At 40.5% G+C, this 24,831-nt stretch overlaps 1 protein-coding gene across 1 annotated transcript in view; it reads right to left on the minus strand.

Moving 5' to 3' along the window:
* The window catches only part of LOC310991896 (spermatid perinuclear RNA-binding protein-like), a gene marked incomplete at its 5' end in the record, with an annotated part of 43,194 nt that extends 22,166 nt beyond the window's left edge, over positions 1 to 21,028 (minus strand). Inside the window, 7 exons of the mRNA XM_083979827.1 lie at positions 2,791 to 2,902; positions 2,992 to 3,087; positions 3,802 to 3,971; positions 10,864 to 11,008; positions 16,437 to 16,638; positions 19,931 to 20,199; positions 20,999 to 21,028. Of these exons, the coding sequence (XP_083835953.1) occupies positions 2,791 to 2,902; positions 2,992 to 3,087; positions 3,802 to 3,971; positions 10,864 to 11,008; positions 16,437 to 16,638; positions 19,931 to 20,199; positions 20,999 to 21,028 (1,024 nt within the window). The remainder of the gene's footprint in view (positions 1 to 2,790; positions 2,903 to 2,991; positions 3,088 to 3,801; positions 3,972 to 10,863; positions 11,009 to 16,436; positions 16,639 to 19,930; positions 20,200 to 20,998) is intronic.
* Positions 21,029 to 24,831: the final 3,803 nt, after the last annotated feature.

Genomic DNA, 24,831 nt, shown 5'->3' on the forward strand with positions numbered 1-24,831 from the left:
GAATGTGCAGGTCAGCCTGCGTCGTCATCCCGGGGGAGACCTCGAGCCGTTTAACTCACCCGCAGGTTTTTAGAGGTTTACCACCGGCTGGTTAAATTATTTTTAGGTGATAAATGTTGGTCTCATTGATGAAATCTAATCTAACTGTGGCAGCCACATTAGCTTGTGTGAATGAAAAGTGAAGCTTCAGGTGTGTGCTGCTGCCTCGGGGCTACGTATGCACAGAAATCACCACATTTACATCAATAAATAAATGTTTTACAATGAACCGATCTGTCTACATTAAATTTAATTTATTAATACAGCTGATACCAAAGAACGTCTGTGTCGATACATCTCTGGGTAGAGCAGAGCAGGCTGGCACGGAGTCAGCCGTACAGTGAAGATGATGACTCCCTGTGGAAAAAGAACGTTTTTAAACGTCATTTTGCAGTAAAGTCGATATTTTTTTTGTTTTGATATGTATTTAATTTCACTGGTGATCATGTATATGTTTTTTCTGTCCTGCTCCCACGTTAAAGCGTGGATTTGACCATGTCCCCATTCATTTAGATAGGGGTCGGTCTTCTTGGGCTTTTGGAGGCGTTGCCAAGATGGCCGCCAAGTGGTACGACCTCGGCCGGTCAGAAAGATCAAGCGAGATGTTGAAAACGATCCAAGGACTTCTACTTCTAGTCTCTACTTCTATTCTACGACTTCTGTGTTGAAGGACCTGAGAGCCGTGAAACCTCAAGCTTTTTTATGGAAGAACAAATGAGTTATGAGTTGTCAAGGTTGCTAGGCAACAGACGCAGCGCTTTTGACACAACGGTACAAGCTGGTGACACAAAGCTGAGAAAAAAAATCATCATCTGTAGTGCAGACGTCTTCATCTACATATACTATTATGCACTTGCACTTTCCACTACAATCCTGCATTTTTATTACCATGGGTTATTTATTTATTCTATTCTCAATGCACTAATTTTTACTATTTTATGTCTTGCTGTTGAATTTCCTTTGGGATAAATAAAGTATCTATCTATCTATCTATCTATCTATCTATCTATCTATCTATCTATCTATCTATCTATCTATCTATCTATCTATCTATCTATCTATCTATCTGTTGTTCCATCTATGTATCTATCTATCTATCTATCTATCTATCTATCTATCTACGTATCTATCTATCTATCTAGTCGCTGAACTGAACTGGGACTCAGCTCATAGGTATCTCACACACACACACACACACACACACACACACACACACACACACAGGCTTGGACACAGGAAGTCGAGGTCAGTGAGCAGCAGAGCGACGTGACACTTTGAGGCTGATCCCAGACCAGGCGATCGGAGCCGAGGCCTGGACAGAGTCGGTCAGACCTCAGGCAGCTTTTTCTGAAAAACATTTTCAACTCCGACATATTTTAAAGAGTCGGCGTCGAGTTCTGCTCCGGTGACGCTCAGCAGAGCCGCTCCGGGTCGGAGTTCACCTCGGCTGCTCTCTGTGGTCCGAGCCGAGCCGAGCCGAGCCGAGCCGAGCCTCTTCTCCCTGAGTCATCTGACAGGTCGCCAGTTTCTCTCTGAGGTCGACCGGTCGTCTGCAAAACTCAGAGAGGAGACGAGGAGCTGGACGGACTCTGAGCTAAACTTGAACTGGTGAAAACATCTGTTCACTACCGTCCATGTGCAGCCTCGAGGTTTAACACATTAACCCTCTATTCAGAGTCTTTGGCGTTTTCTCCTGTATTTAATTCTTCTCTCCTGCTCTCCTTGTGTATTAATGTTTGTAAAACTTCAGCCCTGTGATGCACATCCTTTTGTTTCAGGACAACCTGGGCTTTCAGAAAATATTCATTATGTAGTGGTTTTATATGAACGTAGAAAAAGCTTTATGATCAGAAAAAGGAAGGAAAGATAAAAAACGGAAAATAAATCTCACCTATATTTGTTGGGAACACACAGATAATTATTATAAACTTGTTTTTAGACACTATATAACTGTTCTTTGAGGTCATGGGGATTAGAGGGGAAATAGAATAAAGGGCTCTAACTATGATACAAAATATATTATTTATGTTATTTACAAAAATGCCCCACTGGTCTGACATGAAAACAGTGTGTGTCTGCAACGGGGCAGAGAGACACATCACAGACATTTCCATTGGCTGCACTCACTGGCTTTTTTTGTCTTGTTTTCTGCAGTGAAGAAAACTTTCTCCTTCCATATGTGGGTCATCTCTTGGTCTTAGCTTGTGTAAATGGTAAATCTACGCATTATTTATTGCATTTACGGCTGATTTTTCCAATAATCGTTCTATTTTTAGATAATCAGCTGATAACGTGGAAAACCAATAAAATATCTTTTTTTTTTCTTTTGCTAATTTCAAAGAAATGACATTCAAAAACAATCTTCCAGAGTTTCATAGTCCAGATAATTGAGAAAAGGCAAGTAAATGAGCAGCAATGAGTAAAGAGCATCTGAACTGTTAGATTCTCTGCTTTCCGAGGGTCATTGAATGGTGCCTAAATGACAACAAGGAGTGGGACCATATAGGGTGCGTGTAATCACGTGTGAGTCCGCTGGCCTTTAAACTAGAGACGTACTAAATTGAACATAGTTTTCTCTGGTTTTCAATCAGATAAAAAGAGTGGAAGACCATAATTCAAATGAAACTAGGGTATCATTTTAAAGCTTATTTTCTCTTTTTTTACATTGATGACAAAATCATTTTGAAATTTAGGTCACTTTGACTCATTCTGCAGGAGCAGGTCACATACTGTATTTGTAAAGCGACTGACCTGGCAGCAGAATCCCTGAGGCGATGCACTCCACGACGCGGCGCAGAGCTTCACCCGGACCCAGCGGCCGGTTGCAGGTGGCGATGGCCTTTTCACAGATCAGCTCCAGAGGCTGCAGAACGGACAGGAGGGAAAAACTCCATCAACTTAACGTCCTGGATGCTCCTGTCATTCCTGCTCTGAAGTGTCGTTGTCACCTACCCATCCTTTGAGCGGCTGCCACACCGGCAGTCTGTTGCACATGTCTCTGAGGACCCTCAGGACCACCACGCAGGACTTGAGATCCGTGACTCTGGCCTGAGGAGACACACAGAGCAGCACACCGTCCTGAAAATTCACTGTTCACTGCTGATATCAGTGTCAGAGGGGGAATCGAACACGGTTCACTGGATCTAATTCAGTTTCTTTGAAGAAAATGATCTGACGGGCCGGCGGAGAATTGGTTTTGGTTTGTTTTAGTTCTGGACAGATGTTACAGATGTTACAGTGTCACCATGAAGACTGCAAGACTGGACATTTCCCTTCATGTGTCGAATAAAGTAATATTGTATCTTATTTTAGCGTAACGTATCATATTGCATCCTATCCTAATGCATCGTATCCTATCATATCTTATTTATTGTATTGTATATCTTATCGTACCACATCTTATTTTAACGCATCTTATCTTATTGTATCGTATTGCATCTTATCTTATCATACCATATCTTATTGTAACGTATCTTATCTTATTGTATTGTATCTTATCTTATCATACCTTATCTTATCTTACCGTTTCTTTTTGCATTGTATCGTACCGTATTTTATTGTAATGTATTTTATCTTATTGTATCATATCGTATCTTAGGTAATTGTACCATATCGTATCTTATTGTATCGTACTGTATCTCATCTTATTGTATCATATCGTATCTTATCATATCTTTAACATGAATGAAGTGACCCGTTTGCTGTTGCACGTGAAAGCGCAGGGCATTCTGGGTAACAGCGACACGTTGCGGCCTTGCTCACCTGGAACCACTTGGCGTGTCGGAGCGAAGCCAGCGCCGCCCGGCACTGAAGTCTGTCCAAGACGTCATCATCCTCCTCCTCCTCCTTCTCCTGCTCCTGCTGCTCCTCCTGCTGCTCCTCCTTGTCCTGCACCTCCTCGTCCTCTTCGCCCTGCTTCTCCTTGTCGTCCTCTGGAGACAGGATGAGACCACACAGACTGAGCGTGACCTCTGACAAACAGACACACAGGCAGGTCGACATCTAATCATTATTATTATTATTATTAGGTAAAACCCACTGATCTGACTGAGAGAGGTGTTTTTCTGGGAGAAGGAGGTTTCTCATGCACAAGGCAGGTTTTATCCATCATAACACTGGACAAGGAGTAAAAAAAAAACCGGAGTAGACGTGAGCGCATGCGTCTCGCTGTTTGTTTCCGGCCGGAGCCTCGCTCCAGATGCAGATCAGTGGCTGAAGGCGATGGAGCACGCCACATTAGTGTGTTATCAATTACAACGCAGGACGAAAATGAAGAGCATGGCGACGAGTCGGCACCAAAAGGCCAAATCACAGATTCAGATCAGACACACGCACTCATTACATCACATTATGCTGCTTGAAGACAGGAAGTGGTTCTGGTTTTAAAGGGATAGTTCAACATTTTTGGCAAATTCTCCTCACGCCACAATCCCTATAGTCATAGCAGTAGGTTCGTTACCTTTAATTATCGGTGCAAGCTGTTTTTAGAACGGCGGAGCAGAGCCGTGAGCTGCTCAGAGCTACGCTACGGAGGCTCATGGGATTTCTTGGTTTCCCTCATCAAACTCATCAAATACACAATCCAACAACTCCACAACGCTCTGGTGGACAAGTTGTGACCTGCACATTCACCACGCTATGAGATAATCATTTGTTGTTGTCTTAGAGGCAAATGCAGCCAGAACAGGAGTGATTTCAAAAAAGTGCAGCCAGTTTACTCAAGAAAGTAGTTCCGAGCGCTTCATGTGTCGTTATCTCTGGGCAACAAATTAAATCGAAGGCAACTGGACTTGTATTTGTCTAGGATGACGTTTTTTGCCTCTTATCCAAGAGGCTTCATCAGTTTGCAATGTTTTCCTAGACAAATACAAGTCCAGTTGCCTTCGATTCAATTTGTTGCTCAGAGATATCGATGACCTGGATGAATGAGAATATTATCCATAGACATGTGTCATAATGTTAGGCTACATGATTATCTCATAGCGTGGTGAATGTGCAGGTCACAACTTGTCCACCAGAGCGTTGTGGAGTTGTTGGATTGTGTATTTGATGAGTTTGATGAGAGAAACCAAGAAATCCCATGAGCCTCCGTAGCGTAGCTCTGAGCAGCTCACGTCTCTGCCCCGCCGTTCTAAAAACAACATGCACCGATAAGTAAAGGTGATGAACCTACTGCTATGACTATAGGGATTATGGTGAGAGGAGAATCTGACTAAATGTTGAACTATCTCTTTAAAAAGGCAACTGGCGCCATGCTAGTATTTTCACTCTTGCGGAGGAGGAGGAGGGATGGGGGGGTCGGTCAGATGTTTATGTCTCTCCACACCGGGTTCCTGTGGGGAGGAGGAGGAGGAGGAGGAGGAGGAGGAGGAGGAGCAGACTGCTGCCATGACTGGAGGCGCAGGCCGAGCCATGGGAGAACGACAGCAGAAGAAGAGTGACTGACAGCAGATGACAAGGACAACATAAACATCTGAGAGTGAGAACGCCACCCTGGAAAGAAAGTGAAGGCTGATCGGTCTGGGGAGCAGCTAGAGGAGGAGGAGGAGGAGGAGGTGTTGAACGGTCAGGCAGGACGGACACGAGGGTGCAACAGACTGCGGACCAGAGCCAAGATGGCCGCCTCTCTGCAGCTGGAAACATTGGCTGTTTTCGAAACCGCATACTACCGTACTGCCTACTGCGTTAGTATGTACGGTATACTGCAGACTGAATGTGGGATTCAGTATGCTACTTCAGCAGACCGACGCCATTCACACCGCAGTATAAGTTTCCCAGAATGCATTTCGCATCAACCGGCGAAAAGCTGTTTTATTTCCCGCTTTAGCGCGGTTATTATGTAACTTTATTAAGTTTTAATATTTTTCCATGCGAGAAAGTAACCGTTAAGATCCCAAATATACGGTTAGTTTATCCAAATGACGGCTGTTTAGAAGTTTGCTCCGATGTTTTTCGGAGAAGTGAAGCTCCGCAACGACCGTGACATCACAGAGGCAGTAGCCAATCTGGAGACCTGGTCCGTCCGGCCAACCTTCATCGTCATCCCGGGGGGAGAAAACGATCAATATTTTTCCATGCGAGAAAGTAACTGTTTAGATCCCAAATATACAGCCAGTTTATCCAAATGACAGCTGTTTAGAAATTTGCAGGTCTGCAGAGTTGGTGGGCCGGCCAACCTTCGTCGTCATCCCGGGGGGAGAAAGCGATCACTAATGAACTTATCCGCAGGTTTCTAGAGGTTTACCACCGGCTGGTTAAATTATTTTTAGGAGATAAATGTTGGTCTCATTGATGAAATCTAACAATTGTGGCAGTAGCATTAGTTTATTTGAATGAAAAGTGAAGCTTCATGTGTGTATTGGACAGAAGAGCAGCACTGCCTCGGGGCTCTGTATGTACAGAAATCACCACATTTACATCAATAAATAAATGTTTTACAATGAACCGATCGGTCTGCATTAAGTTTTATTTTATTAAGCTACTATATAACATGGTTACAGTACACGGCAAAGATACTTCACTATACTCTAAACCGTCTTTGGTTACGGTTAGATGTCAGGGGCGCATTGCATTGTGGGATACACTACGCAAACTAGACTGGTCAGATGCATAGGCCTACTGGAGATAATTTCCGAATCGGTACGACATCCGGGAATTTTTTGCATACTGTAGATTTTGCTTTTGTTTGCATACTGCAGTAGCTACAGTATGCGGTTTCGAATAGAGCTATTATCTTTATATCACTCCTCAGCTGCGTCCCAGAGTTTTCCTCTGCTGACAGAACGCTTACACCGAGGGTTCTTTGTTTTGTTTTTTAAAAAGGAAGATCAAGAGGCTTCGGTGGCGACGGCGGTGGCGTGGTGCAGCAGTCTGTTGCCGTAGAGACCGTAGTGAAAAGCTGAACAGGATGGAAGAGGTGGAAGACAAACGGAGGAGCCGACGAGAGACACGGGGGTTTCGTTCCTCCTCCCCCGTGTCGCTCCTCCTCCTCCACGACCAGGAGCGAGGGACCTCCTGCGTCCTGCCCCTGGGGATTCTGGGTAATGAGCTGCACGCTGCTGGAGGAGGAGGAGGAGGAGTAAACTTTTTTTTTTTTTTTATCTTGCACTCTTTGCTGCTCTCTGAGTTGTGTTTAACTTTGGAGGGAAACTGAGAGCTGGAAAACAAATCAAACTGGGAACTGAAGTGAAACTGAACAAAAAGACGTGAGACGACTCAGAAGTAAAAAGAAAAAGAAAATGTTTTTTTAGGATCCTCAACCTGGACTCAACATTTTAAAAACTGTCAGTAATGATATTAAATGTAATCCTCAGAGGAGTCTAGGAATATTCAAATAAGCCTACAATATGGATAATATTTACATTCTCCATTATTAGGGCATTTAAAATTCAATTCAAATGTCAATTAAATTTTATCTTATTACTTCTGTATCAACGATAAAGTCTGTGACGTGCAGACTAGTGTTGTGAAAACACTAATGATCTATTAGGATACTCTAATTTCAAAATAAAAATGTACCACTATTTTCTAGAACTTTTAAAAAACTTTTTTTGGAGAAATTGTACCACTATTTTCCAGAGATTTCTCTACAATTTTTCCAGAAATTCACGCCATTGGCCCTCATTTGAACGTAGATTGACTAAAAAAGTAATGTTCTTCAATCTCAGAACAAATATGTGTATTTCTGGTGTTTGCATCAAAAAAAAAATTCTCTCTTTAATTTAAACAAATAAAAAAAAATAAAAAATTATACATTAGATCCAATTTATGCTGACTACAATTTTTTTTTAACAAATTAAAAATGTAAAATTGTAAATTAGATCCAATTTACATCAATAACAGACTCCGTAGGAGTGATAAGAATCAGATTAAAATATATGAATTTATATTGTTTTTAAAAACTATTCACTCCAGATGATCCAGATGTGCAGATGTTGGGCGTCTCCCAGGGGCAGGGTCATGACGGAGGCTCCCCACTGAGGTCTCCTTGACATCATCATCATCATCGTCGTCATCATCGTGAGACTTTTGATTAGCGACCAGAACATCAGATCAATTCAATTAACACCTTGTTTGTTTTACAACATGAAATTATGGGATGTCACTCTGGGCCCCAATAGAAATTGACTGATCGACTGATATTGACGAGTAATTAAACACTAACAGAGCACAGAGGCATCAGATGTGGAGCAAAGGGGCTTCTGGGTAATGTAGTCTTTTTGTCAGTGCAGTGCAGACATGGACCAGAATTTCATGGTGACCAGACAGAGAGGAGGAGAGGGGGAGGAGGAGGAGGAGGAGGAGGAGGAGGAGGAGGAGGAGGAGGAGGAGGAGGATTAGCCCCTTGTACCCAGGGTCTCCTGCTGCTGGGTGTGTACAGGTTGGGGGGGTCAGGTGGTCGAGGTGTCGGTCCCCACGGCGACGCCCACCTGTGGAGCTATACGGCAACAAAACCAAGAGTTAAAAAAAATGATGTATAAAGTAAATAATAATAATCTGCTTCCAAACGGTGTCCAGAGGATGTTTCAGACTTGAACCAGTAGATATGAACTAAGAGGGACTTACGTATGTGTATACAAAAGTAAAAGTATGAACAAATAATGTGAAACAAAGATGTATAACGATTAAAGGAGTCAATCAATGGAATAATCTAGAATTAGAAATCAAACTGTGTAACACACTTAACAGATTCAAAACGTTATTAAAAAATACTATTATTAATAAATATAAAACTGATTTATAAATTACAGTGTGCTGTATGTAACTGCTGTATGTAGAATATGCAGGTTTTCTTTTTGTTGTTCTGTAAAAAAAATTTAAAATGAGTGAACGGAAAATGTTAATTTAAGAGTAGAAGGGTAGGCAAAATAAGATGATGCTTCAGCCTACACCTTTTCGGTCAAAGTGAATTGTATTGCTTGTTGTGTTTTTGTTCTGATTTGTTTTGTTTTGTTTCGTATTTATACCTTTATATTTGTCTATTGTATTTGTTTTTATAAGACCGAAATAAACCCACTAAACTAAACTAAGAGTGAGTGAGCAGAGGCCACGACAGGAAGTAGTAGTACATGTTAAAAAGAAAGGAAAAAAAAAAAAAACAGGGAGGGGAGGGGGGAGGAGAAGGGAAAGGGGGGGGGGGGGTCATCTGAGAACATGTTCAAATAGGACTCACATGTCAGACGGTCAGTGAAGTAGCACAAATATTATGGTCTGGGCTGAGCTTTTATGGAAACAAGATGGTTTTTCTTACCTAAACAGAAAATGGAACAATCCACTGGAGCCTGACCCCCCCCCCCTTCCCCTCCTCCCCCTCCCCCCGCTGTAAACCCAGAGTGGTTTGGCCTGAATAAGCTACTTAAACGTTTTGCTCGGAGCTTTTTGTGTAAACAGCAGCAGACGAGCAGCGATTGTTATTCTTCATGGGATTTTACGGTGTAAAAAAAAACCTATCGTAAACAAAAAAAGGATGAGACTGTGTGTCCTCAATCACATCAAAACACAAATACGTGAGATTTCCCATCAGCCAATGCCTCATTATCTTCACCCCCTCCTGGTTGGAGAGTGAGGGAGCTTCTGTGGAAACTCTTTTTAAACGTGGCACAAAAAAGAAAAAAGAAAAAAACTTGTCGGGTTTCAGGTTAAACACTCAAAAATTCAAGATGGCTGCCATGTCTGGTAAGGAAAATATTATTTTTTCCCCTATTTTTTGATGCAACTGTGAAATCGGACTGTGAAAAGTGAAACTAAAGAATATTTCAGCAGTGACTAAACTAGCCTAACGAGTGATCTGTCGACTTTTAAAGACATTTGTTTATTTACTTGAATTATAACCAACCTGTGAAAAGTTAAAATTAAAGAATATTTTAGAAAAACTATTAGTTATGACTAAAAAGAAACGTTCTCACAACCAGGCTAACAAACTAGCCCGCGCACTAACGTCTAAAGTCTAAAGAGATCGAAGTTAAGACAAGTAATTAATTCAAATATCGACTTTTAAATGAGTTTGTTTACTTACTTTCATTATAATAAAACTAGGACAAGTTTAAATTAAAGAATATTTTAGAAAAATTATGACTCAACGACAAAATAACATACCTATAATGACTAGCAAACTCACTGAGCGCTAATGACTTAATCTAAAAGTTTAGACACAAACTTCCGGTTCATTGTTGAGCTGTTTTTTTCTAATTTAATGTGTTTTAATCATCAGATTCAGTAGAAACTGCACTAATTAAACTCTAAAAAAATAAAATAAAAACGGAAATTAAACCGCAATGAATCCGACGTCTTTATCTTTCTGAGGTTTAATCTGCTTTTGAAACCAGAAATGGTCATATCATGTGTCTTGATGTGTCTGGTTTTTCAAAATAAAAGCCACAGAGAGTTAAAACAGACACTTCTATGTGTTTGTGTTTGTTCTCTTCAATCTGAACCAGGATCAGTGAATCGTTCCTCGCCACTGATGCAGGATGATACATGACGACACCTGAGACTCCTTGTCCCTCTGTGGAAATCAACCCTGTCCGTCCATCTGCTCTTTCCACCCCACCTCTCTCTCTCTCTCTCTCTCTCTCTCTCTCTCTTAGATCCGTATCGTCCCCGTTCTCCTCTCAGCTTTCACTCCTTCACCGTGAATCATCTGTTTTCCCATTTCCCCCTGAACGCCTCCCAGTTCCAGCTCAGGTTTCTCAACACTTTAATACCTTTATACATTCCTGAACCCACTCTGTTGTCATGAATAGGAAGAGAGGGATGGTTAGATGGAGGAAGAGGAGGAGGAGGAAGAAGAAGAAGAAGAAGAGGAGGAGGAGGAGGAGTCAGTACCTTCCTCTGAGCTGCTGTGCTCCTCCCTCATGGTTAAGGACGACAGCGTGATCTTCAGAGACAGTTGAGGGTTTTTGACGCTGCAGACTCGGATCGCCGCCTCGGGAACACACGACCGGACCTCGTACTTGTCCTCGGTCATCGTCTGCAAAGAAATAAGAATAATTTTTAAAATAAAAAATGCTGCAGTAAAAGAAAAACAATAAATCAATCAATCAAATCACATTTTATTTGTATAGCACTTTACAATAGCCAGACGGTAGCCAAAGTGCTTTACATCAAAGCAATAAAACAATACATAAAAACACAAGAAAGTGCCACAGTGCTGCAGGGTGTTAAAGGTCCTCTAAAAGTGCATACAGTAAAACAGGCAAAATAAGTACACCTAAGAGCAGGACTTCCCTATAGTCAGAGTTAAATGCTAATCTAAAAAAGTGCGTCTTTAACTTAGATTTTTTTTGAATAAAATGAAATAAAAATGAACTTTCACAGTGGAAACAGTGACTGTGGACAACGAGCTAAATCAAATCAAATGTTCACAGTCATTCATACATTTATCTATCTAAATCAGACTCATATTAAACCAATAAACAAATATAAACACAGTTTCATCTGAGATGTAAATATTGTCTCTTTTACTTATAAAGTCATCAAACACAGAGAAGGAACCAGACATAATATACAGTATATAATATAATAATACACAGACATATTTATTCATATTTATAATGAATTTATTATTTATTTCATTTCACTGCTGTGACCGCCCACTGACCACTTTCATTCCACCGGCCACTTTATTTAACTATATGTGTATTATGTGTATATGGTATCATTGCTCAGTTGTTGTTGTTGTTTTCTCCGTTCTGTATTTTATATGTAGTACTGTAGTACAAGTGAGTAACAAAAAAGTCGTAGTCAAATTCCTTGTATGTGTGTGTGCTGCATGTACTTGACCAATAAATCTTAATGAGACCTAAAGTGTCAAATCTTTAATCTGATTGAAACAGTTTGATTTGATTTGATTTAGGGTCAATGTGCACTTTTAAAATAAAATTTTTAAAAAGAAAAATACCTGAAAAGATGGGTGCACCACATTTACAGCGAAGCTAATTACCATCAGTTTATTATGAGAAGAAAAAAACGCTGGATTATCACTTCAAAATGATAATCTTTAAGATTTTAAAGCAGTTCTAACACATGTTTATGTTGTATTCTTATATTTGTGCATCTTATTCTGCAACCGTGATTTACCATCTCAACAGCACTGTTATTTAATCCGGAACAGCATTGAGTTTATGTTGTGTGTTTTTGTTTTATATTTCATTGAGGAAGTCTTTTAATTGCCTTGTAATTTGCTGCACCACAGTGACAATAAAGTTTGTTCGGTTCAGTAACTTTAAAATGAGATCTACAGAAAGTTACTGGATGAAAACTTACTGCATGAAAATGAAAACTAGAATAAAAACATTTTAGTAAAACTCTGTTCAGGTGCAGCTCTTCCTCTGTGTGTTGTTGTTTTTCCTCAGGACTGGTGTTGCCTTCACTGACACGTTTTTTTTTTTTTTTTTTTCGTCTCCCTCCATCACCCTCCGCCCGTCACTCTCTCTCTCCTTCTCTCTGAGCTCGGGCCAGGAGATGAGAGCTTCAGACAGTTTCCTTCCTCGGTGATGAGGCGACGCCGGCAGCTAATTAACAGGAAGCTCGTTCAGGATCGCCGTGATGTTGCGCTGCGTTTACAGACGAGGCAGCGAGGGAGTGAAGTCTTTCAGTCCTCAGACCACTTCCTGTTCCCATCAGCCCCTGGAACTGATCCTTGATTCATGTGAAGCAACGTTTCATCTCTTCAGTTGTTTCGCTGCAGTCGAGCTCAGACTCTTCTTCCTCTCCTCCACTCGTCTCTTCATCGAAGCATCACTTTAATCGGCTTGAATTAAAACGTCAATAAATAAAGTGATATTTTTCAGATGAAGGCTTCACCGTCTCTGCAGGTGTTCACACAGCTGCTTCAGTATTTTCATTTTAATTGACTGAGCTGTTGTGTTTGTGTTGTGTTCAGGTCCAATGTGGAAAATCCTCCTGTTCATGTCATGAACTTTTTAATTAGAAGCTGATTATCTGATTTCAGTCTCCTCATCTCAGTGTGAAGACGTCGCCCACAATCTTTTATATTAACATGTCTATTACAGTAGCTATTCTTTCTGCTATCCACCTTTTTCCAAACGTCAAAAACGTGTGCCGGTTTTGCTCTTCCGGTGGAATTTTATGTTTATGTTTCCATGGTTTCGGTAGTCGCGGTAAATGCATGGATTTTTTTTTTTTTTCAATGAAAATCTGTAAAAACGCATGGATCATCACACCAGCTTTTAACAATGGATATCACACAAATAGACATCCGTTTTTAAAAAGCCAACGTTAATAGGTCCATGCGTTTACCGCAACTATGACAATGACTGAAAACCATGGAAACGGAAACGTACAATTCCACCGGAAATGCAAAACCGGCTTCCTTCGGTTTTGACCATAGATGACGTTCGGAAACTTGTGGATAAATCTCTTAAACACAGGCCCCGCCCCTTTTAGGCAAGACACTATAGGCAAGAACACAGTTTTTTTCATGCACTGATCAATTTTGAGATTTTGGGCTATTTTTCTTCCTCAACACGCATTCTTTCAGAAAAATAGAAAGGAATGGTAGAAAATCCACATTAAGGTGGTTATTTCACTTCATTTTGTCTCTTCCGTCTCCTAAATTGTCGAATTTGGTTGCGGATACGGAGGAAATGACAATTTCCTCCGTATCCGCAACCAAATTCGACAATTTAGGAGATCGTAAAAGTACAATTTACATTAACAATCTATGGAATTTTAGAGTACAAGTCTTTAAAGGCCGTTTTCTCAGAAAGAGTTTTTCAGACTCAGACTCTGAGCTAGAAATCTCCACTTCAGCAGCAACAAACCTTCCAGTTTGATCCCTTTCTATATTCTGAAGGTTTTTACAGAGGGGATTGTTGATATATCATTCACAGCCTGATTTATACAACATTTTATTACTAAAAACATGGAGACATTTGATTTTTTTTAGGGCTGGTGACCTATTTTCTCATTTACAGAGTGATAAAAAGAGATATCCAGAATCCCCTCTGTAAAAACTTCTGACTCTAATATGTCAACAAAATAAAACAACACTGATTACTCAGAACGACCTCAGAGCAGCTCTGCAGTGAACAGACAGTGAATTGTCAATAAAATAAATAGAAATCAGTAACAAACATTATTTTCCTCTGGTGGATCGACCAACGCAGGGACGGCGTCTTCTAAATTAAAAAAAACGTCTTCACTTGGTTTGTTATCGACCCACAGAGACGACGACAATGAAACCACTGCTTCTGCTTTCTGTGGTTTATGTGTTTCTTAAAACTGTGTCTCTCTCCCCGCAGGACGATGCCTTCACTGTGCACCGTCCATGTTTCACCCTGTCATTATCCTTTGGTTTTTCTTCATGTGTGCCGTCTGTTGTTTTTCATGTGAGGACAAATAAAGTTTCTTGAATTGAACTGAAACTTGTTGAATCACAGAGACATGTGTGGGTTTCTACAGTGGCCCAGAGCGGACAAACCAAACACTGGCTCCAGAGAGTGTTTTACATAGACCGGTGGTTCTCAAACTTTTTCATATCAAGGACCCTAAAATTGTCACAAATTTGACCACGGACCCCCATTGGACAAAATTTTGAAGCAAACACCAGAAATACACAAACAATCAATGTACGTTTAAATTAGGCGTACATTTTTGAAAGATTATAGAGAGATTTCTGGAAAAAAGTGGTACAATTTCTTCTATAAAGTTGAAACATTTTTAGAAAAATAATGGGTAAAAATTCTCACAAAATAAATGTAAAAAAAATAAAAAAAATAAAAAAATTAATTTTTTTTTGAAGAAACTGGTAAAATTTCTCAAAGAAATTCTAGTAAAAGTGGTAAATTAAAAACAAAAAATCAAACAATAATAAAAAGAAAAAGTGGTAAAAGTAAAAATAGTATAGTAAATACGTAGTAAAAAGTTTTTTTTTTAAATGGAGAAGAAACTGTTAAATTTACTCAAGAATTCTAGAAAAAGTGGTAAAATTTCAGAAAAGAAAAGAAAAGAAAAAAAATTTAAACAATAATCAAAAAAGTGAAAACTTTCTAGGAAAAATTGGTAAAATTTCAAAAAAGAAAAGAAAAGAAAAAAAAATTAAAACAATAAAAAAAAAAAGGGAAAACAGTCTAGGAAAAATTGGTAAAATTTCAAGAAAAAGTTGAACCTTGTCAACCCTCCCACTTTGAGAACCATTGACATGTAGTTTTGTTGTACAAACTGGGTATACTGAAATATTTATGCATTTTCAGTGGCTATACTGAGTGAGTATCACACAGCATCATCACATAGACTACACCACTGGTTTGCACTATATATTTTTTTATTATTTCCATGACGATCACGTCTTTGTCTCTTTTTCTTCTTTTTCTGCTGTTTTATCTTCACATGAAGACGTTCGTCCTCTGTGGACAGAAGTTTTCACTCAAACACGTCTTTTTTTTTTTTTAAAACAAGGTCGTGTCCTCTGTTGTGCTTTGGTGTCGTCACGTCAGATGCACCGCAGCGCTGCAGAGGTGTGTGTGTGTGTGTGTGTGTGTGTGTTCTTGTACATGCTACGTTGTGAGGACTGGAACGAGTTTTCAACCAACAGACTGAGGACATTTTTGGGAAGTGAGGACATTTTGGCCAGTCCTCACTTTTTCAAAGGGCTGTTTGAGGGTTAAGACGTTAGGTTTAAATTAGGTTTAAATTAGGTTTAGAGTAACGGTTAAAGCAGAAGTAAGTGATATATTTGTGTTAATATAAGTCTTAAATAGTTATATCTTCCGACAGCAATCACTTACATAGAGTGTTTGGACTGAAACACGGGTCTGTCAGTCACTCTACTCTGCTCTGAGTCGAGGAGAAAACATTTATCGTATCCTACAGTTTTTATCCAATGAGGAGAGAGAACGGCATGCAGGGCTGTGTGTGCAGCCAAGGAACGCCGTGAATGTGGCGACGTTGGGACGAGGACTGTTATGGTGCGTTCAAGGAAACTCGTATTTTTCCGACCGTGAAGTGGTACCAGTTCGATCTGGTACGAGTTCACCGGTCGGAAGTTACGAGTGGCCGTTATAGTGACTTTCACCGGTAAAACAGGTCGGAAAAACACGAGTGGGTTGCCTGGAACGCTACAAAGTCGTAAGTTGTGACTTGAAGCTGTAATTTACGATTTCAAAAGCCTGCCTGGAACGCAGCATTAGCGAAAACGACCGGACCACTCACTTCTGCTTTAAGTTTAGGCATTTGTTTTGGATGGTTAAGGTTAGGGTAAGGGGCTAGGGAAAACATTATGTCAATGACATGTCCTCACAAAGATAGATTTACGAGGATGTGTGTGTGTGTGTGTGTGTGTGTGTGTGTGTGTGTGTGTGTGTGTGTGTGTGTGTGTGTGTGTGTGTGTGTGTGTGTGTGTGTGTGTGTGTGTGTGTGTGTGTGTGTGTGTGTACCTGGATCTGCAGCGGTAGGTTGGCGCTGACGGTGAACAGCAGCAGTTTGGTTGGTTTGTCTCTGCACATCAGCACCAGCTGCAGGTCCATGTCTCCTCTGACCAGCAGGCCTTTGGCCACCAGGCCGACCCGCGTCACGCCGCACAGCACCGACAGCGCCGCCGCCGCCGGGGCAGACGCCGGCGTCCCCGCTGCCTCGGGCCTGAGGACACGTGGAGGACGGCCAGCGTCAGACAGGTGACAGGTGACAACACACAAACACACACATACACACAAACAGCTCTGGAAAAACTTCAAAATGATCCATTTCTCTGGTTTTACTATTTGTAGGTAGAGGTCTGCATAACGATACGGTTCGATATGATGCATGTTGATGCATCATATCCACGGTTTTCTATAGACCAGAGCAGCTTTTTTATGCAAATGAGAATGACCGATGCATTCTGGGTAATTTAGGGGCAGCTACCGGCATTTTTACATTGCACTCAGTGGCTTTTTGTGTTTTGATGGAGCGTAGACTAACTAACAATTAATCTGAATGTTTTATTTTTTGTTTCTTTTGTAGCACTATGTCTCATAATTATTTTGACACCCTCTTTGAAACCCACCGTTCACGCTATCTTGAAAAATTACAATTAATGAATCTGCCGGTATGCTCCTTTAGCCTCCCACAATGATCAATGACCCCACACAGTGGCCAGAAATGTCTGACCCAGACATCTACACGTATTTGGTCGAATCACCGGGGAGGTTTTGGCTCAGTGTTGTCTGTTAATAACCTGTTAAGAGCCAACTTATTGTTAGATAGTTTGTCAAGCCAGTTAGGCTGAACTTTTCAATGGAGGGATGCTGGTAGCTGCCCCTAAATTACCCCGAATGCATCGGTCATTCTCATTTGCATAAAAAAGCTGCTCTGGTCTATGTTGCCACATTTTCATTTCTTTTTCATTATTTAACCCTCTGTTGTCCTTCTGGGTCAAATTGACCCAATCTGTTCCCTTCCTCCATCCTTCCCTTTTTCCTTCCTTTCCCCCTTCCTTCTTTCAACAATCCTTTTCCCTTCCTTCCTTCCTTCCTTCCTTCCTTCCTTCCTTCCTTCCTTCCTTCCTTCCTTCCTTCCTTCCTTCCTTCCTTCCTTCCTTCCTTCCTTCCTTCCTTCCTTCCTACCTTCCTTCCCTTCTTCTTCCTCCCTCTTTTGATCCAATTGACCTGATCTGTTCCCTATCCCTCCATCTTTCTTTCCTTCCTTTTTCCCCATCGCACTTTCGTCCCTTCTTTCCCTTTTTTCTTCCCTCTTTTTCCTTTCTTGAACGAATCTGTTCCCTCCCTCCATATTTCTTTCCTTCCTTCCTTCCTTCCTCTTTTGATCCAATTGACCTGATCTGTTTCCTCCCTCTATCTTTCTTTCCTTCCCTTTTTCCCTTCCTTCTTTCGTCCCTTCTTTCCCTTCTTCCTTCCTTGAACGAATCTGTTCCCTCCCTCCATCTTTCCTTCCTTTTTCCCTTCCTTTTTCCCTTCCCACTTTAGTCCCTTCTTGAAAAACAAAATGTAAATCTTGGCATTCTGCTTTAAAATTAAAATAAATCACTGTCTCTGTATGTGAACAACATCATCAAACTTGAAGGGATTATTTGACTTTAAAAATTGATTATGTGACATAACTGCATCAATCCCATTAAGAATCTTGATGCATCTTTGAAATTATTAATTTCGGCACCACTATCTATGTATGTTTTGTTTTATTCTATAAACTAATGACAACATTTCTCCCGAATTTGAAATAAAAATATTGTCAACTGGTCAAAATAACAAAAAACGTTCCAGTGTTTTCAGACCTTGAATAATAATAATAATGCAAAAACAACACATTCATATTCATTTTTAAACAAAACAACAATCATTTTTAACTCAGGAAGAGTTCAGAAATCAACATTGGTGGAATAACCTCATTTTTTAATCACAGCAGTGGTTTTTATAATCTTCATTAAACATGATTTGGTTCAGGTATCACCTCATCACTGCCTCATTAAGCAGAGTGAGTTGTGCTTGTGTCGAAATTCAATAAACAAGAAGAGAAGCTGATTTATTAAAAACAGTTTTGGAGTGTTCTCTTCATTTTTTTTCAACGTAACGCTGAATGAATGAATTGGAAAGATTGGGAAACATTTATTTTTGATTCATTCCTAAAGTATATATTTTGCACTATTGTTGTCAAATGCTGGTGAACATGCTTTACCATTGTCCATTTAACTGTTTACTGAGATATTTGTAAGATAATCGGCCATTCCAATGGACTCGGAAGAAACGTCATCTAGAATTAGTTTAGGGCACAAAGTCCTGTTACACTGATGCTGCATTCACCTGCAGTCGGGCAGACGGCCGTCGGTAACAAACCAGTTGTCATTTTAGTCACAAAAGTCCAGAGAAAGACGGTAAAACAATACGACATCGCCATGACAACATATTGTCACATGTATTGTTTTGCCTCGTGCTGACGGACCACTTGTTTACATAGAGGCTTGTTTATGCCGTTACGTGCAGCGGCTGTCGTCCGTCTGCTGTCTGCCCAATTTCACGTGAATGCAGCATGAAAAATACGACTGAGTTGCTTGCGATATACAACCACAACGCTAGATGGGAGGAATTCCTACACAATGTACCTTTAAAGAAATTGTTTGACTTTGAAAATCGATTATGTGACACAATGCTAGGGCTGTTCGATTAATCGATTTAAAATCGTAATCGCGATTATTTGGAATTGTAAAAATTGATTTTTTGAAATCGTAAAAATTGATTTTTTACTCCAACTAGGGTAATTACGGTAAGCCCCCGTTCATGAATCTGGGCTGTGCTGAATTATGGTAATGACTGCTGCCTCCTTCCTCCCATCACGCTCTCCCACTGCTCTCCCCACACACTGTAAACAAGCATGTCGGCATTTTGCTAAGACCAGCGAGGATTTCGTTGGCAAAAAGACCAACAGCCCTTTTCCACTACACAGTTACAGCTCTCACGTTTATAGATATAGATATAGATAGATAGATAGATAGATAGATAGATAGATAGATAGATAGATAGATAGATAGATAGATAGATAGATAGATAGATAGATAGATAGATAGATAGATAGATAGATAGATAGATAGATAGATAGATATTTTTTATTTATTTTATTTAACCTTTATTTAACCAGGCGAAAAATCATTAAGAACAGGTTCTTATTTGCAATGATGATGAATAGATAGATAGATAGATAGATAGATAGATAGATAGATAGATAGATAGATAGATAGATAGATAGATAGATAGATAGATAGATAGATAGATAGATAGATAGATAGATAGATAGATAGATAGATAGATAGATAGTAAATCAGAATCGAAAATCGATTTTTCAGAGAATAAAATTGAGATTTTATTTTTGGGCAAAATCGAACAGCCCTACATGATGCCAAGATTTACGATTCTTTTTTTGAGAAATGAATGCAACCTACTTCGTCTCGGCAGCATCTTCTTCCTCCTCCTTCTCCTCCGTTGCCGTCGTCGTCGTTGTTACCGTGGTGGCGTCTGCGGCCTCGTTACTGGTGGACGTCTTCCCTGAGGACGAGTGGAGGCCGTCCATCCAATCAGAGACCTTCTTCAGAGCTCCCTCCACCGTGGACACCAGCGTCTGCACCGCCTCCAGCTCCTCCGGCGCCGGGTACACGCTGGCGTGCTTGGCCATGACGTGGCGGTCGTCGTTCGCAAACGATCGGAACGACCTCTGAGAAGGGGAGAGAGAGAGAGAAATCATTTTTATTTGATGTCGCTGTTAAAGGGATAGTTCACCCAAAATTCAAATTTCACTCATTATCTACTCACCCTCATGTCGACTAAGAGCTGTGAGAATTTTCAGAGTCCTCTCTCTGTCCTTTCTCTGAGTTACGGGGGGGCGGGGGGGGGGGGGGTCCACGCAGCAGTATTTGTCCATATAATGGTTGTGAATGGATACCAACTTTCTTCATCCAAAAAGACACACCAAAAAACATCCAAATACCTCCATGCTGCTCGTCTGTAATGTCCCTCTTGTATTGAACCCCGGACATGAGAGCAGTGAACCGAGACACTGGGAGCTTCCACTACAAACAAGCTTAAAATATAGACTTATTTAATTTTTTTCAGAACAATTTCTCATGTCGGGGCTTCAATACAAGAGGGACATTACAGACGAGCACTATGGAGGTATTTGGATGTTTTTTGGTGTGTTTTTTTGGACGAAGAAAGTTGGTATCCATTGACAACCATTATATGGACAAATACTGCTGCGCGGACCCCCCCCCCCCTAACTCAGAGAAGCCACGGAGGACTCTGAAAATTCTCACAGCTCTTAGTCGACATGAGGGTGAGTAGATAATGAGTGAAATTTGAATTTTGGGTGAACTATCCCTTTAAGTGGATGACGGTGATGAACAGAGAAGCAGCAGGTTTCAGGCTTCAGGTTCAGAGTGAAGCTCAAGGACGTTCACGTTCACGCTGACGGACTTCAATGGGAATCAAACCTGTGGCCTTCGCGGCGCCCTGACCCTCGCCGCATCGTTACCGCTCATCAGCATAAACGCAGATGATTGACAGCCAGAGAGAGAGGGGACGTGAAGCGACTTAATGAGAGAAGAGGAACCGAGCCGGAGAGGAGGTTGTTTCTTTTTTTTTTAAATAAAGTTTTTCTTTCTGCTCAGGTGTAAAATCCTGAAGCTGCTTCACCTGGACTGTGGCTAGGCTTTGATCATGTTTGACAGCTGTGATGACACTGACAGTCAGGATTTATAATCACATTCAGTCCACAGACTTCTGAATATGACGCCTGAATATTGTTAAAGTTTTTTGGTAACCCTTTAATTAAATTTAATTAAACCCTGGACCCAGAAATAGCCCAGAAATAACAAATTAATTGTGTCATAATGCCCAGAAATAGCCTAGAAATATCGGTCAATTGCAGGAAGACTTGGTGGAGAAAGATTCTGTCCTTTCCCAAAAGTATGAAAAGCGTAAGGGGAACCTTTAACCTTTATGGAAAACATGATGTTACTATGAAATTGACCGTTATTTCTGGGCTGTTTCTTGACATTATCACGTAATTTATTGTTAGTTTAGACCAGTTTTGCTCTCATCTCTAGTGTTGTGGTACTAGTGATAAAAAGACTATTATTAGGATTAATTAAACCTCTATCGATCTGGACGGGCTCTTTGTTTACATTAATTATAGTTTAGATTTTAGATCAAATCATCTTTTCCTTTTTATCTGAGGAGGAATAATGTAAATATCAAGACACATCGATATTATGAGGACTGGTACTGAATACAGTGATGGTCTCGCATCGGTTTGGTCTCGGCCTTGGACGCGGTCTCGTAATATAATAATAATAATCCCACAGAAATGAACCTGAAACTTCTTTGAACTTAAACGCTGACGTCTTTTTTTTTTAAAGCATGACCCAGTTCAAAAAGCCTTTAACAGTCCTGTGTTTTCATAAATGATTTATGTATCTCTTTATTTATTTTCTATTTTTTGTAAATATATATTATGTAAATATGTACAGTATGTTTCAGGGTTCCCACTCTTTTCTTGAAATTGTTTTCCAGGACATTTTCAACTGCTACAGTCTGACAGACATTAGTTTTTACGCCGTACACTGATTTATCCCCTGTCCCATTCATGCTTTGGAGAAGTGTTCTTTTCGACAATGGTACCTTATTTTGTAAATTTAATCAGTGTGTTTCTATGTTTATTCTTCTCGCATTCTCTCTCCCAGAAGTCTGATTTAAAGATGTGCAGTCTATGGCTCTAATTTATGAAATAATCTCTTAAATGCTTAGAGATTATGACAAATTTATCATAGAACAGCACAAACATGTTTTTTTTGGTGGGGAAGCGATATCCTTAGCAGGGTCTGAAAAAGTCAAATAGAGCTCTGGTAGCTGTGATAAATTATTTTCCAGGACAACTCAAGCTTTTCCAGGACATTTGACTTTTTTTTCTCATTTTCCATGTGTTCTCCATGACTGGAAAATTGGTCAACCATTTTCCAGGTTTTCCAGATTTTCCAGGACGCGTGAGAACCCTGAGGAGAGATTGTTAATTGACTAGTGGAGAAGGGGTAGGGGTTTAAATGAACGCTCCACCCTACTCCTTTTCACACATGTTGGGTTCACATTATTATTGTTGTTTTGAATATTCTCATTGGTTTTGTTTGTTTCTCAGATGACTTTATTGTGTTACGTCTCATACATGTGCGAAATAAAGCAAAGCAAAGCAAATCCTGCAGCAGCTCGTCACAGTCGGACCTGAGTCTGCTCGACGACGCGTTGTCAGGGAAGGAGCTCATCTCTCCGAGGGGGGGAGGAGGAGGAGGAGGAGGAGGAGGAGGAGAGAATGAGCTCAGTGAGCGCTGCGTTTTACCGGCCTGTGAATGCATCGCACCAGGCGTCCAAGTCCAAGGTCAAACTGTCATTCCTCTCAATCATGGCTTCCTCTCCAGCTCCTCTCCCTCCCCCCTCTCTCCCCCCCCCCTTCCCCGCCTGCAGCCTGCGAGCTCCCCTCATTACGGTGAGTTATTTATGACGGCGCTTTAATAATTCATGGCCGTGAGTCTTGGGGGCTCGTGCTGGAGCTGTGAGGGTCATTCATCACGACCTGGCTAATCTCTGGCTCAACTGGCCGGGGGGGCCGAGCCGAGCCGAGCAGAGCAGAGCAGCCAGCGAGCGAGTGTGGGCAGCGGCATCAACAACCGACACACACACAGAGCAACGTTAACAAGATTTTTTTTTTTTTTTTTAAAGAAAGATTAAGACTTTCTGCATCTTGCTTTTTATTTTATTTGTTACCTGCTACGAGACAGCTGGGAGTTTCAGCTGGGAGCGCTGCGGTTACAAGATAAATTACAGACGTTCACTGCTTTAATTCATCTGCATCGTTGGGGTTCGTCGGTCGGTGGATGTAACAATTTTGTTTTAGGCGAGACACTAACAAGCAAAAACACTGATCAATTTTGAGATTTTTCTTCCTTAACATGTATTCTCTCTCAGAAAAGTCAAAAGAAACGGTAGAAAATCCACATTAAGGTTTTTATTTTACTTCATTTTGTCTCTTTCATCAGTAGATTTCTACTAAATTCACCAAAAGTTAGTCTGACCCATGTCATGTTAGGTCTCGTTGTAAAGCTGAACAATGATGTGGCTCCAAAAACTGTCATTTTCTCCGTATCAGCAACCAATCGTAAAAGTATGACTTACAATAACAATCTATGGAATTTTACAGTACAAGTCTTTAAAGGCCGTTTTCTCAGAAAGAGTTTTTCAGACTCAGACTCTGAGCTAGAAATCTCCACTTCAGCAGCACTTACAGACACCAAACCTTCCACTTTGACCCCTTTCTATTTTCTGAAGGTTTTTACAGAGGGGATTGTTGATATATCATTCACAGCCTGATTTATACAACATTTTATTCCTAAAAACATGGAGAAATTAGATTTTTTTTTTTAGGGCTGGTGACAGTATTTTCTCATTTACAGAGTGATAAAGAGAGAAATCCAAAATCCACTCTGTATAAACAAGAATTTTGAAAGAGGCTTTATCCATTTTTCAGATTTCGGTTCTGGAAATGTATGCAAATTAGCGCACATTTCATCAGCGATTGCCTCATTTACATATTTAAACATAAAATTTGACAAAACTTGTAATATAAAAAATGTTTGTCTTAATGTAAGTGATAAACTTGGGAAGTTTCATGGTGATATCTGTTAGTTAATTTTTTTTACCCTATTCACCTGTAGTGTCTCCCCTTAAACCTAAACCTGACACACACACAGACACACATGAGAAAGGATGATTCTTCCTCCTGTTGTAACGCCGCTCGGGGAGGACGAGAGGCCTGACACATTCAGGTCTGTGAAGGCAGCACAGACAGAGACTTCAGAGTGAAGCAGTTCTCAGATTATTAATGAACATTATAATAAAAACACGTGGAGGACGATTTTGTTTAGAGGAACCGATGGCTCATACTGAGGGAGGAGGTTATTGATACTTTGATTATCAGCTTCTTTAACACATGTTCTCCAAACATCTGGACAGACACGAGCTCTAAGAGTTTAAGAGTTGAACTCCATTAAGGACATCGTTATATAGGCTAAATGAAAGAGCTAAACAACACATGTGCTAAATAACTAATAAATAACAACACAGCAGCAGCAGAAACAGAAACTCGCAGTAAGTAGAGCAGGTGACAGGATGTGTTTCCAGGGGACATGAAAAAGTGATGAACAGACGGGAACAGGTACGGGAACGGGAACAGTCGGGTTTTTTCAGCGCTTTGTGATTTCAGAAGCTTTGAACGACACGAGGGAAAATATGTTTTCATATT

This window comes from Trachurus trachurus (assembly GCF_905171665.1).
Source record: "Trachurus trachurus genome assembly, chromosome: 9".
NCBI lineage: Eukaryota > Metazoa > Chordata > Actinopteri > Carangiformes > Carangidae > Trachurus > Trachurus trachurus.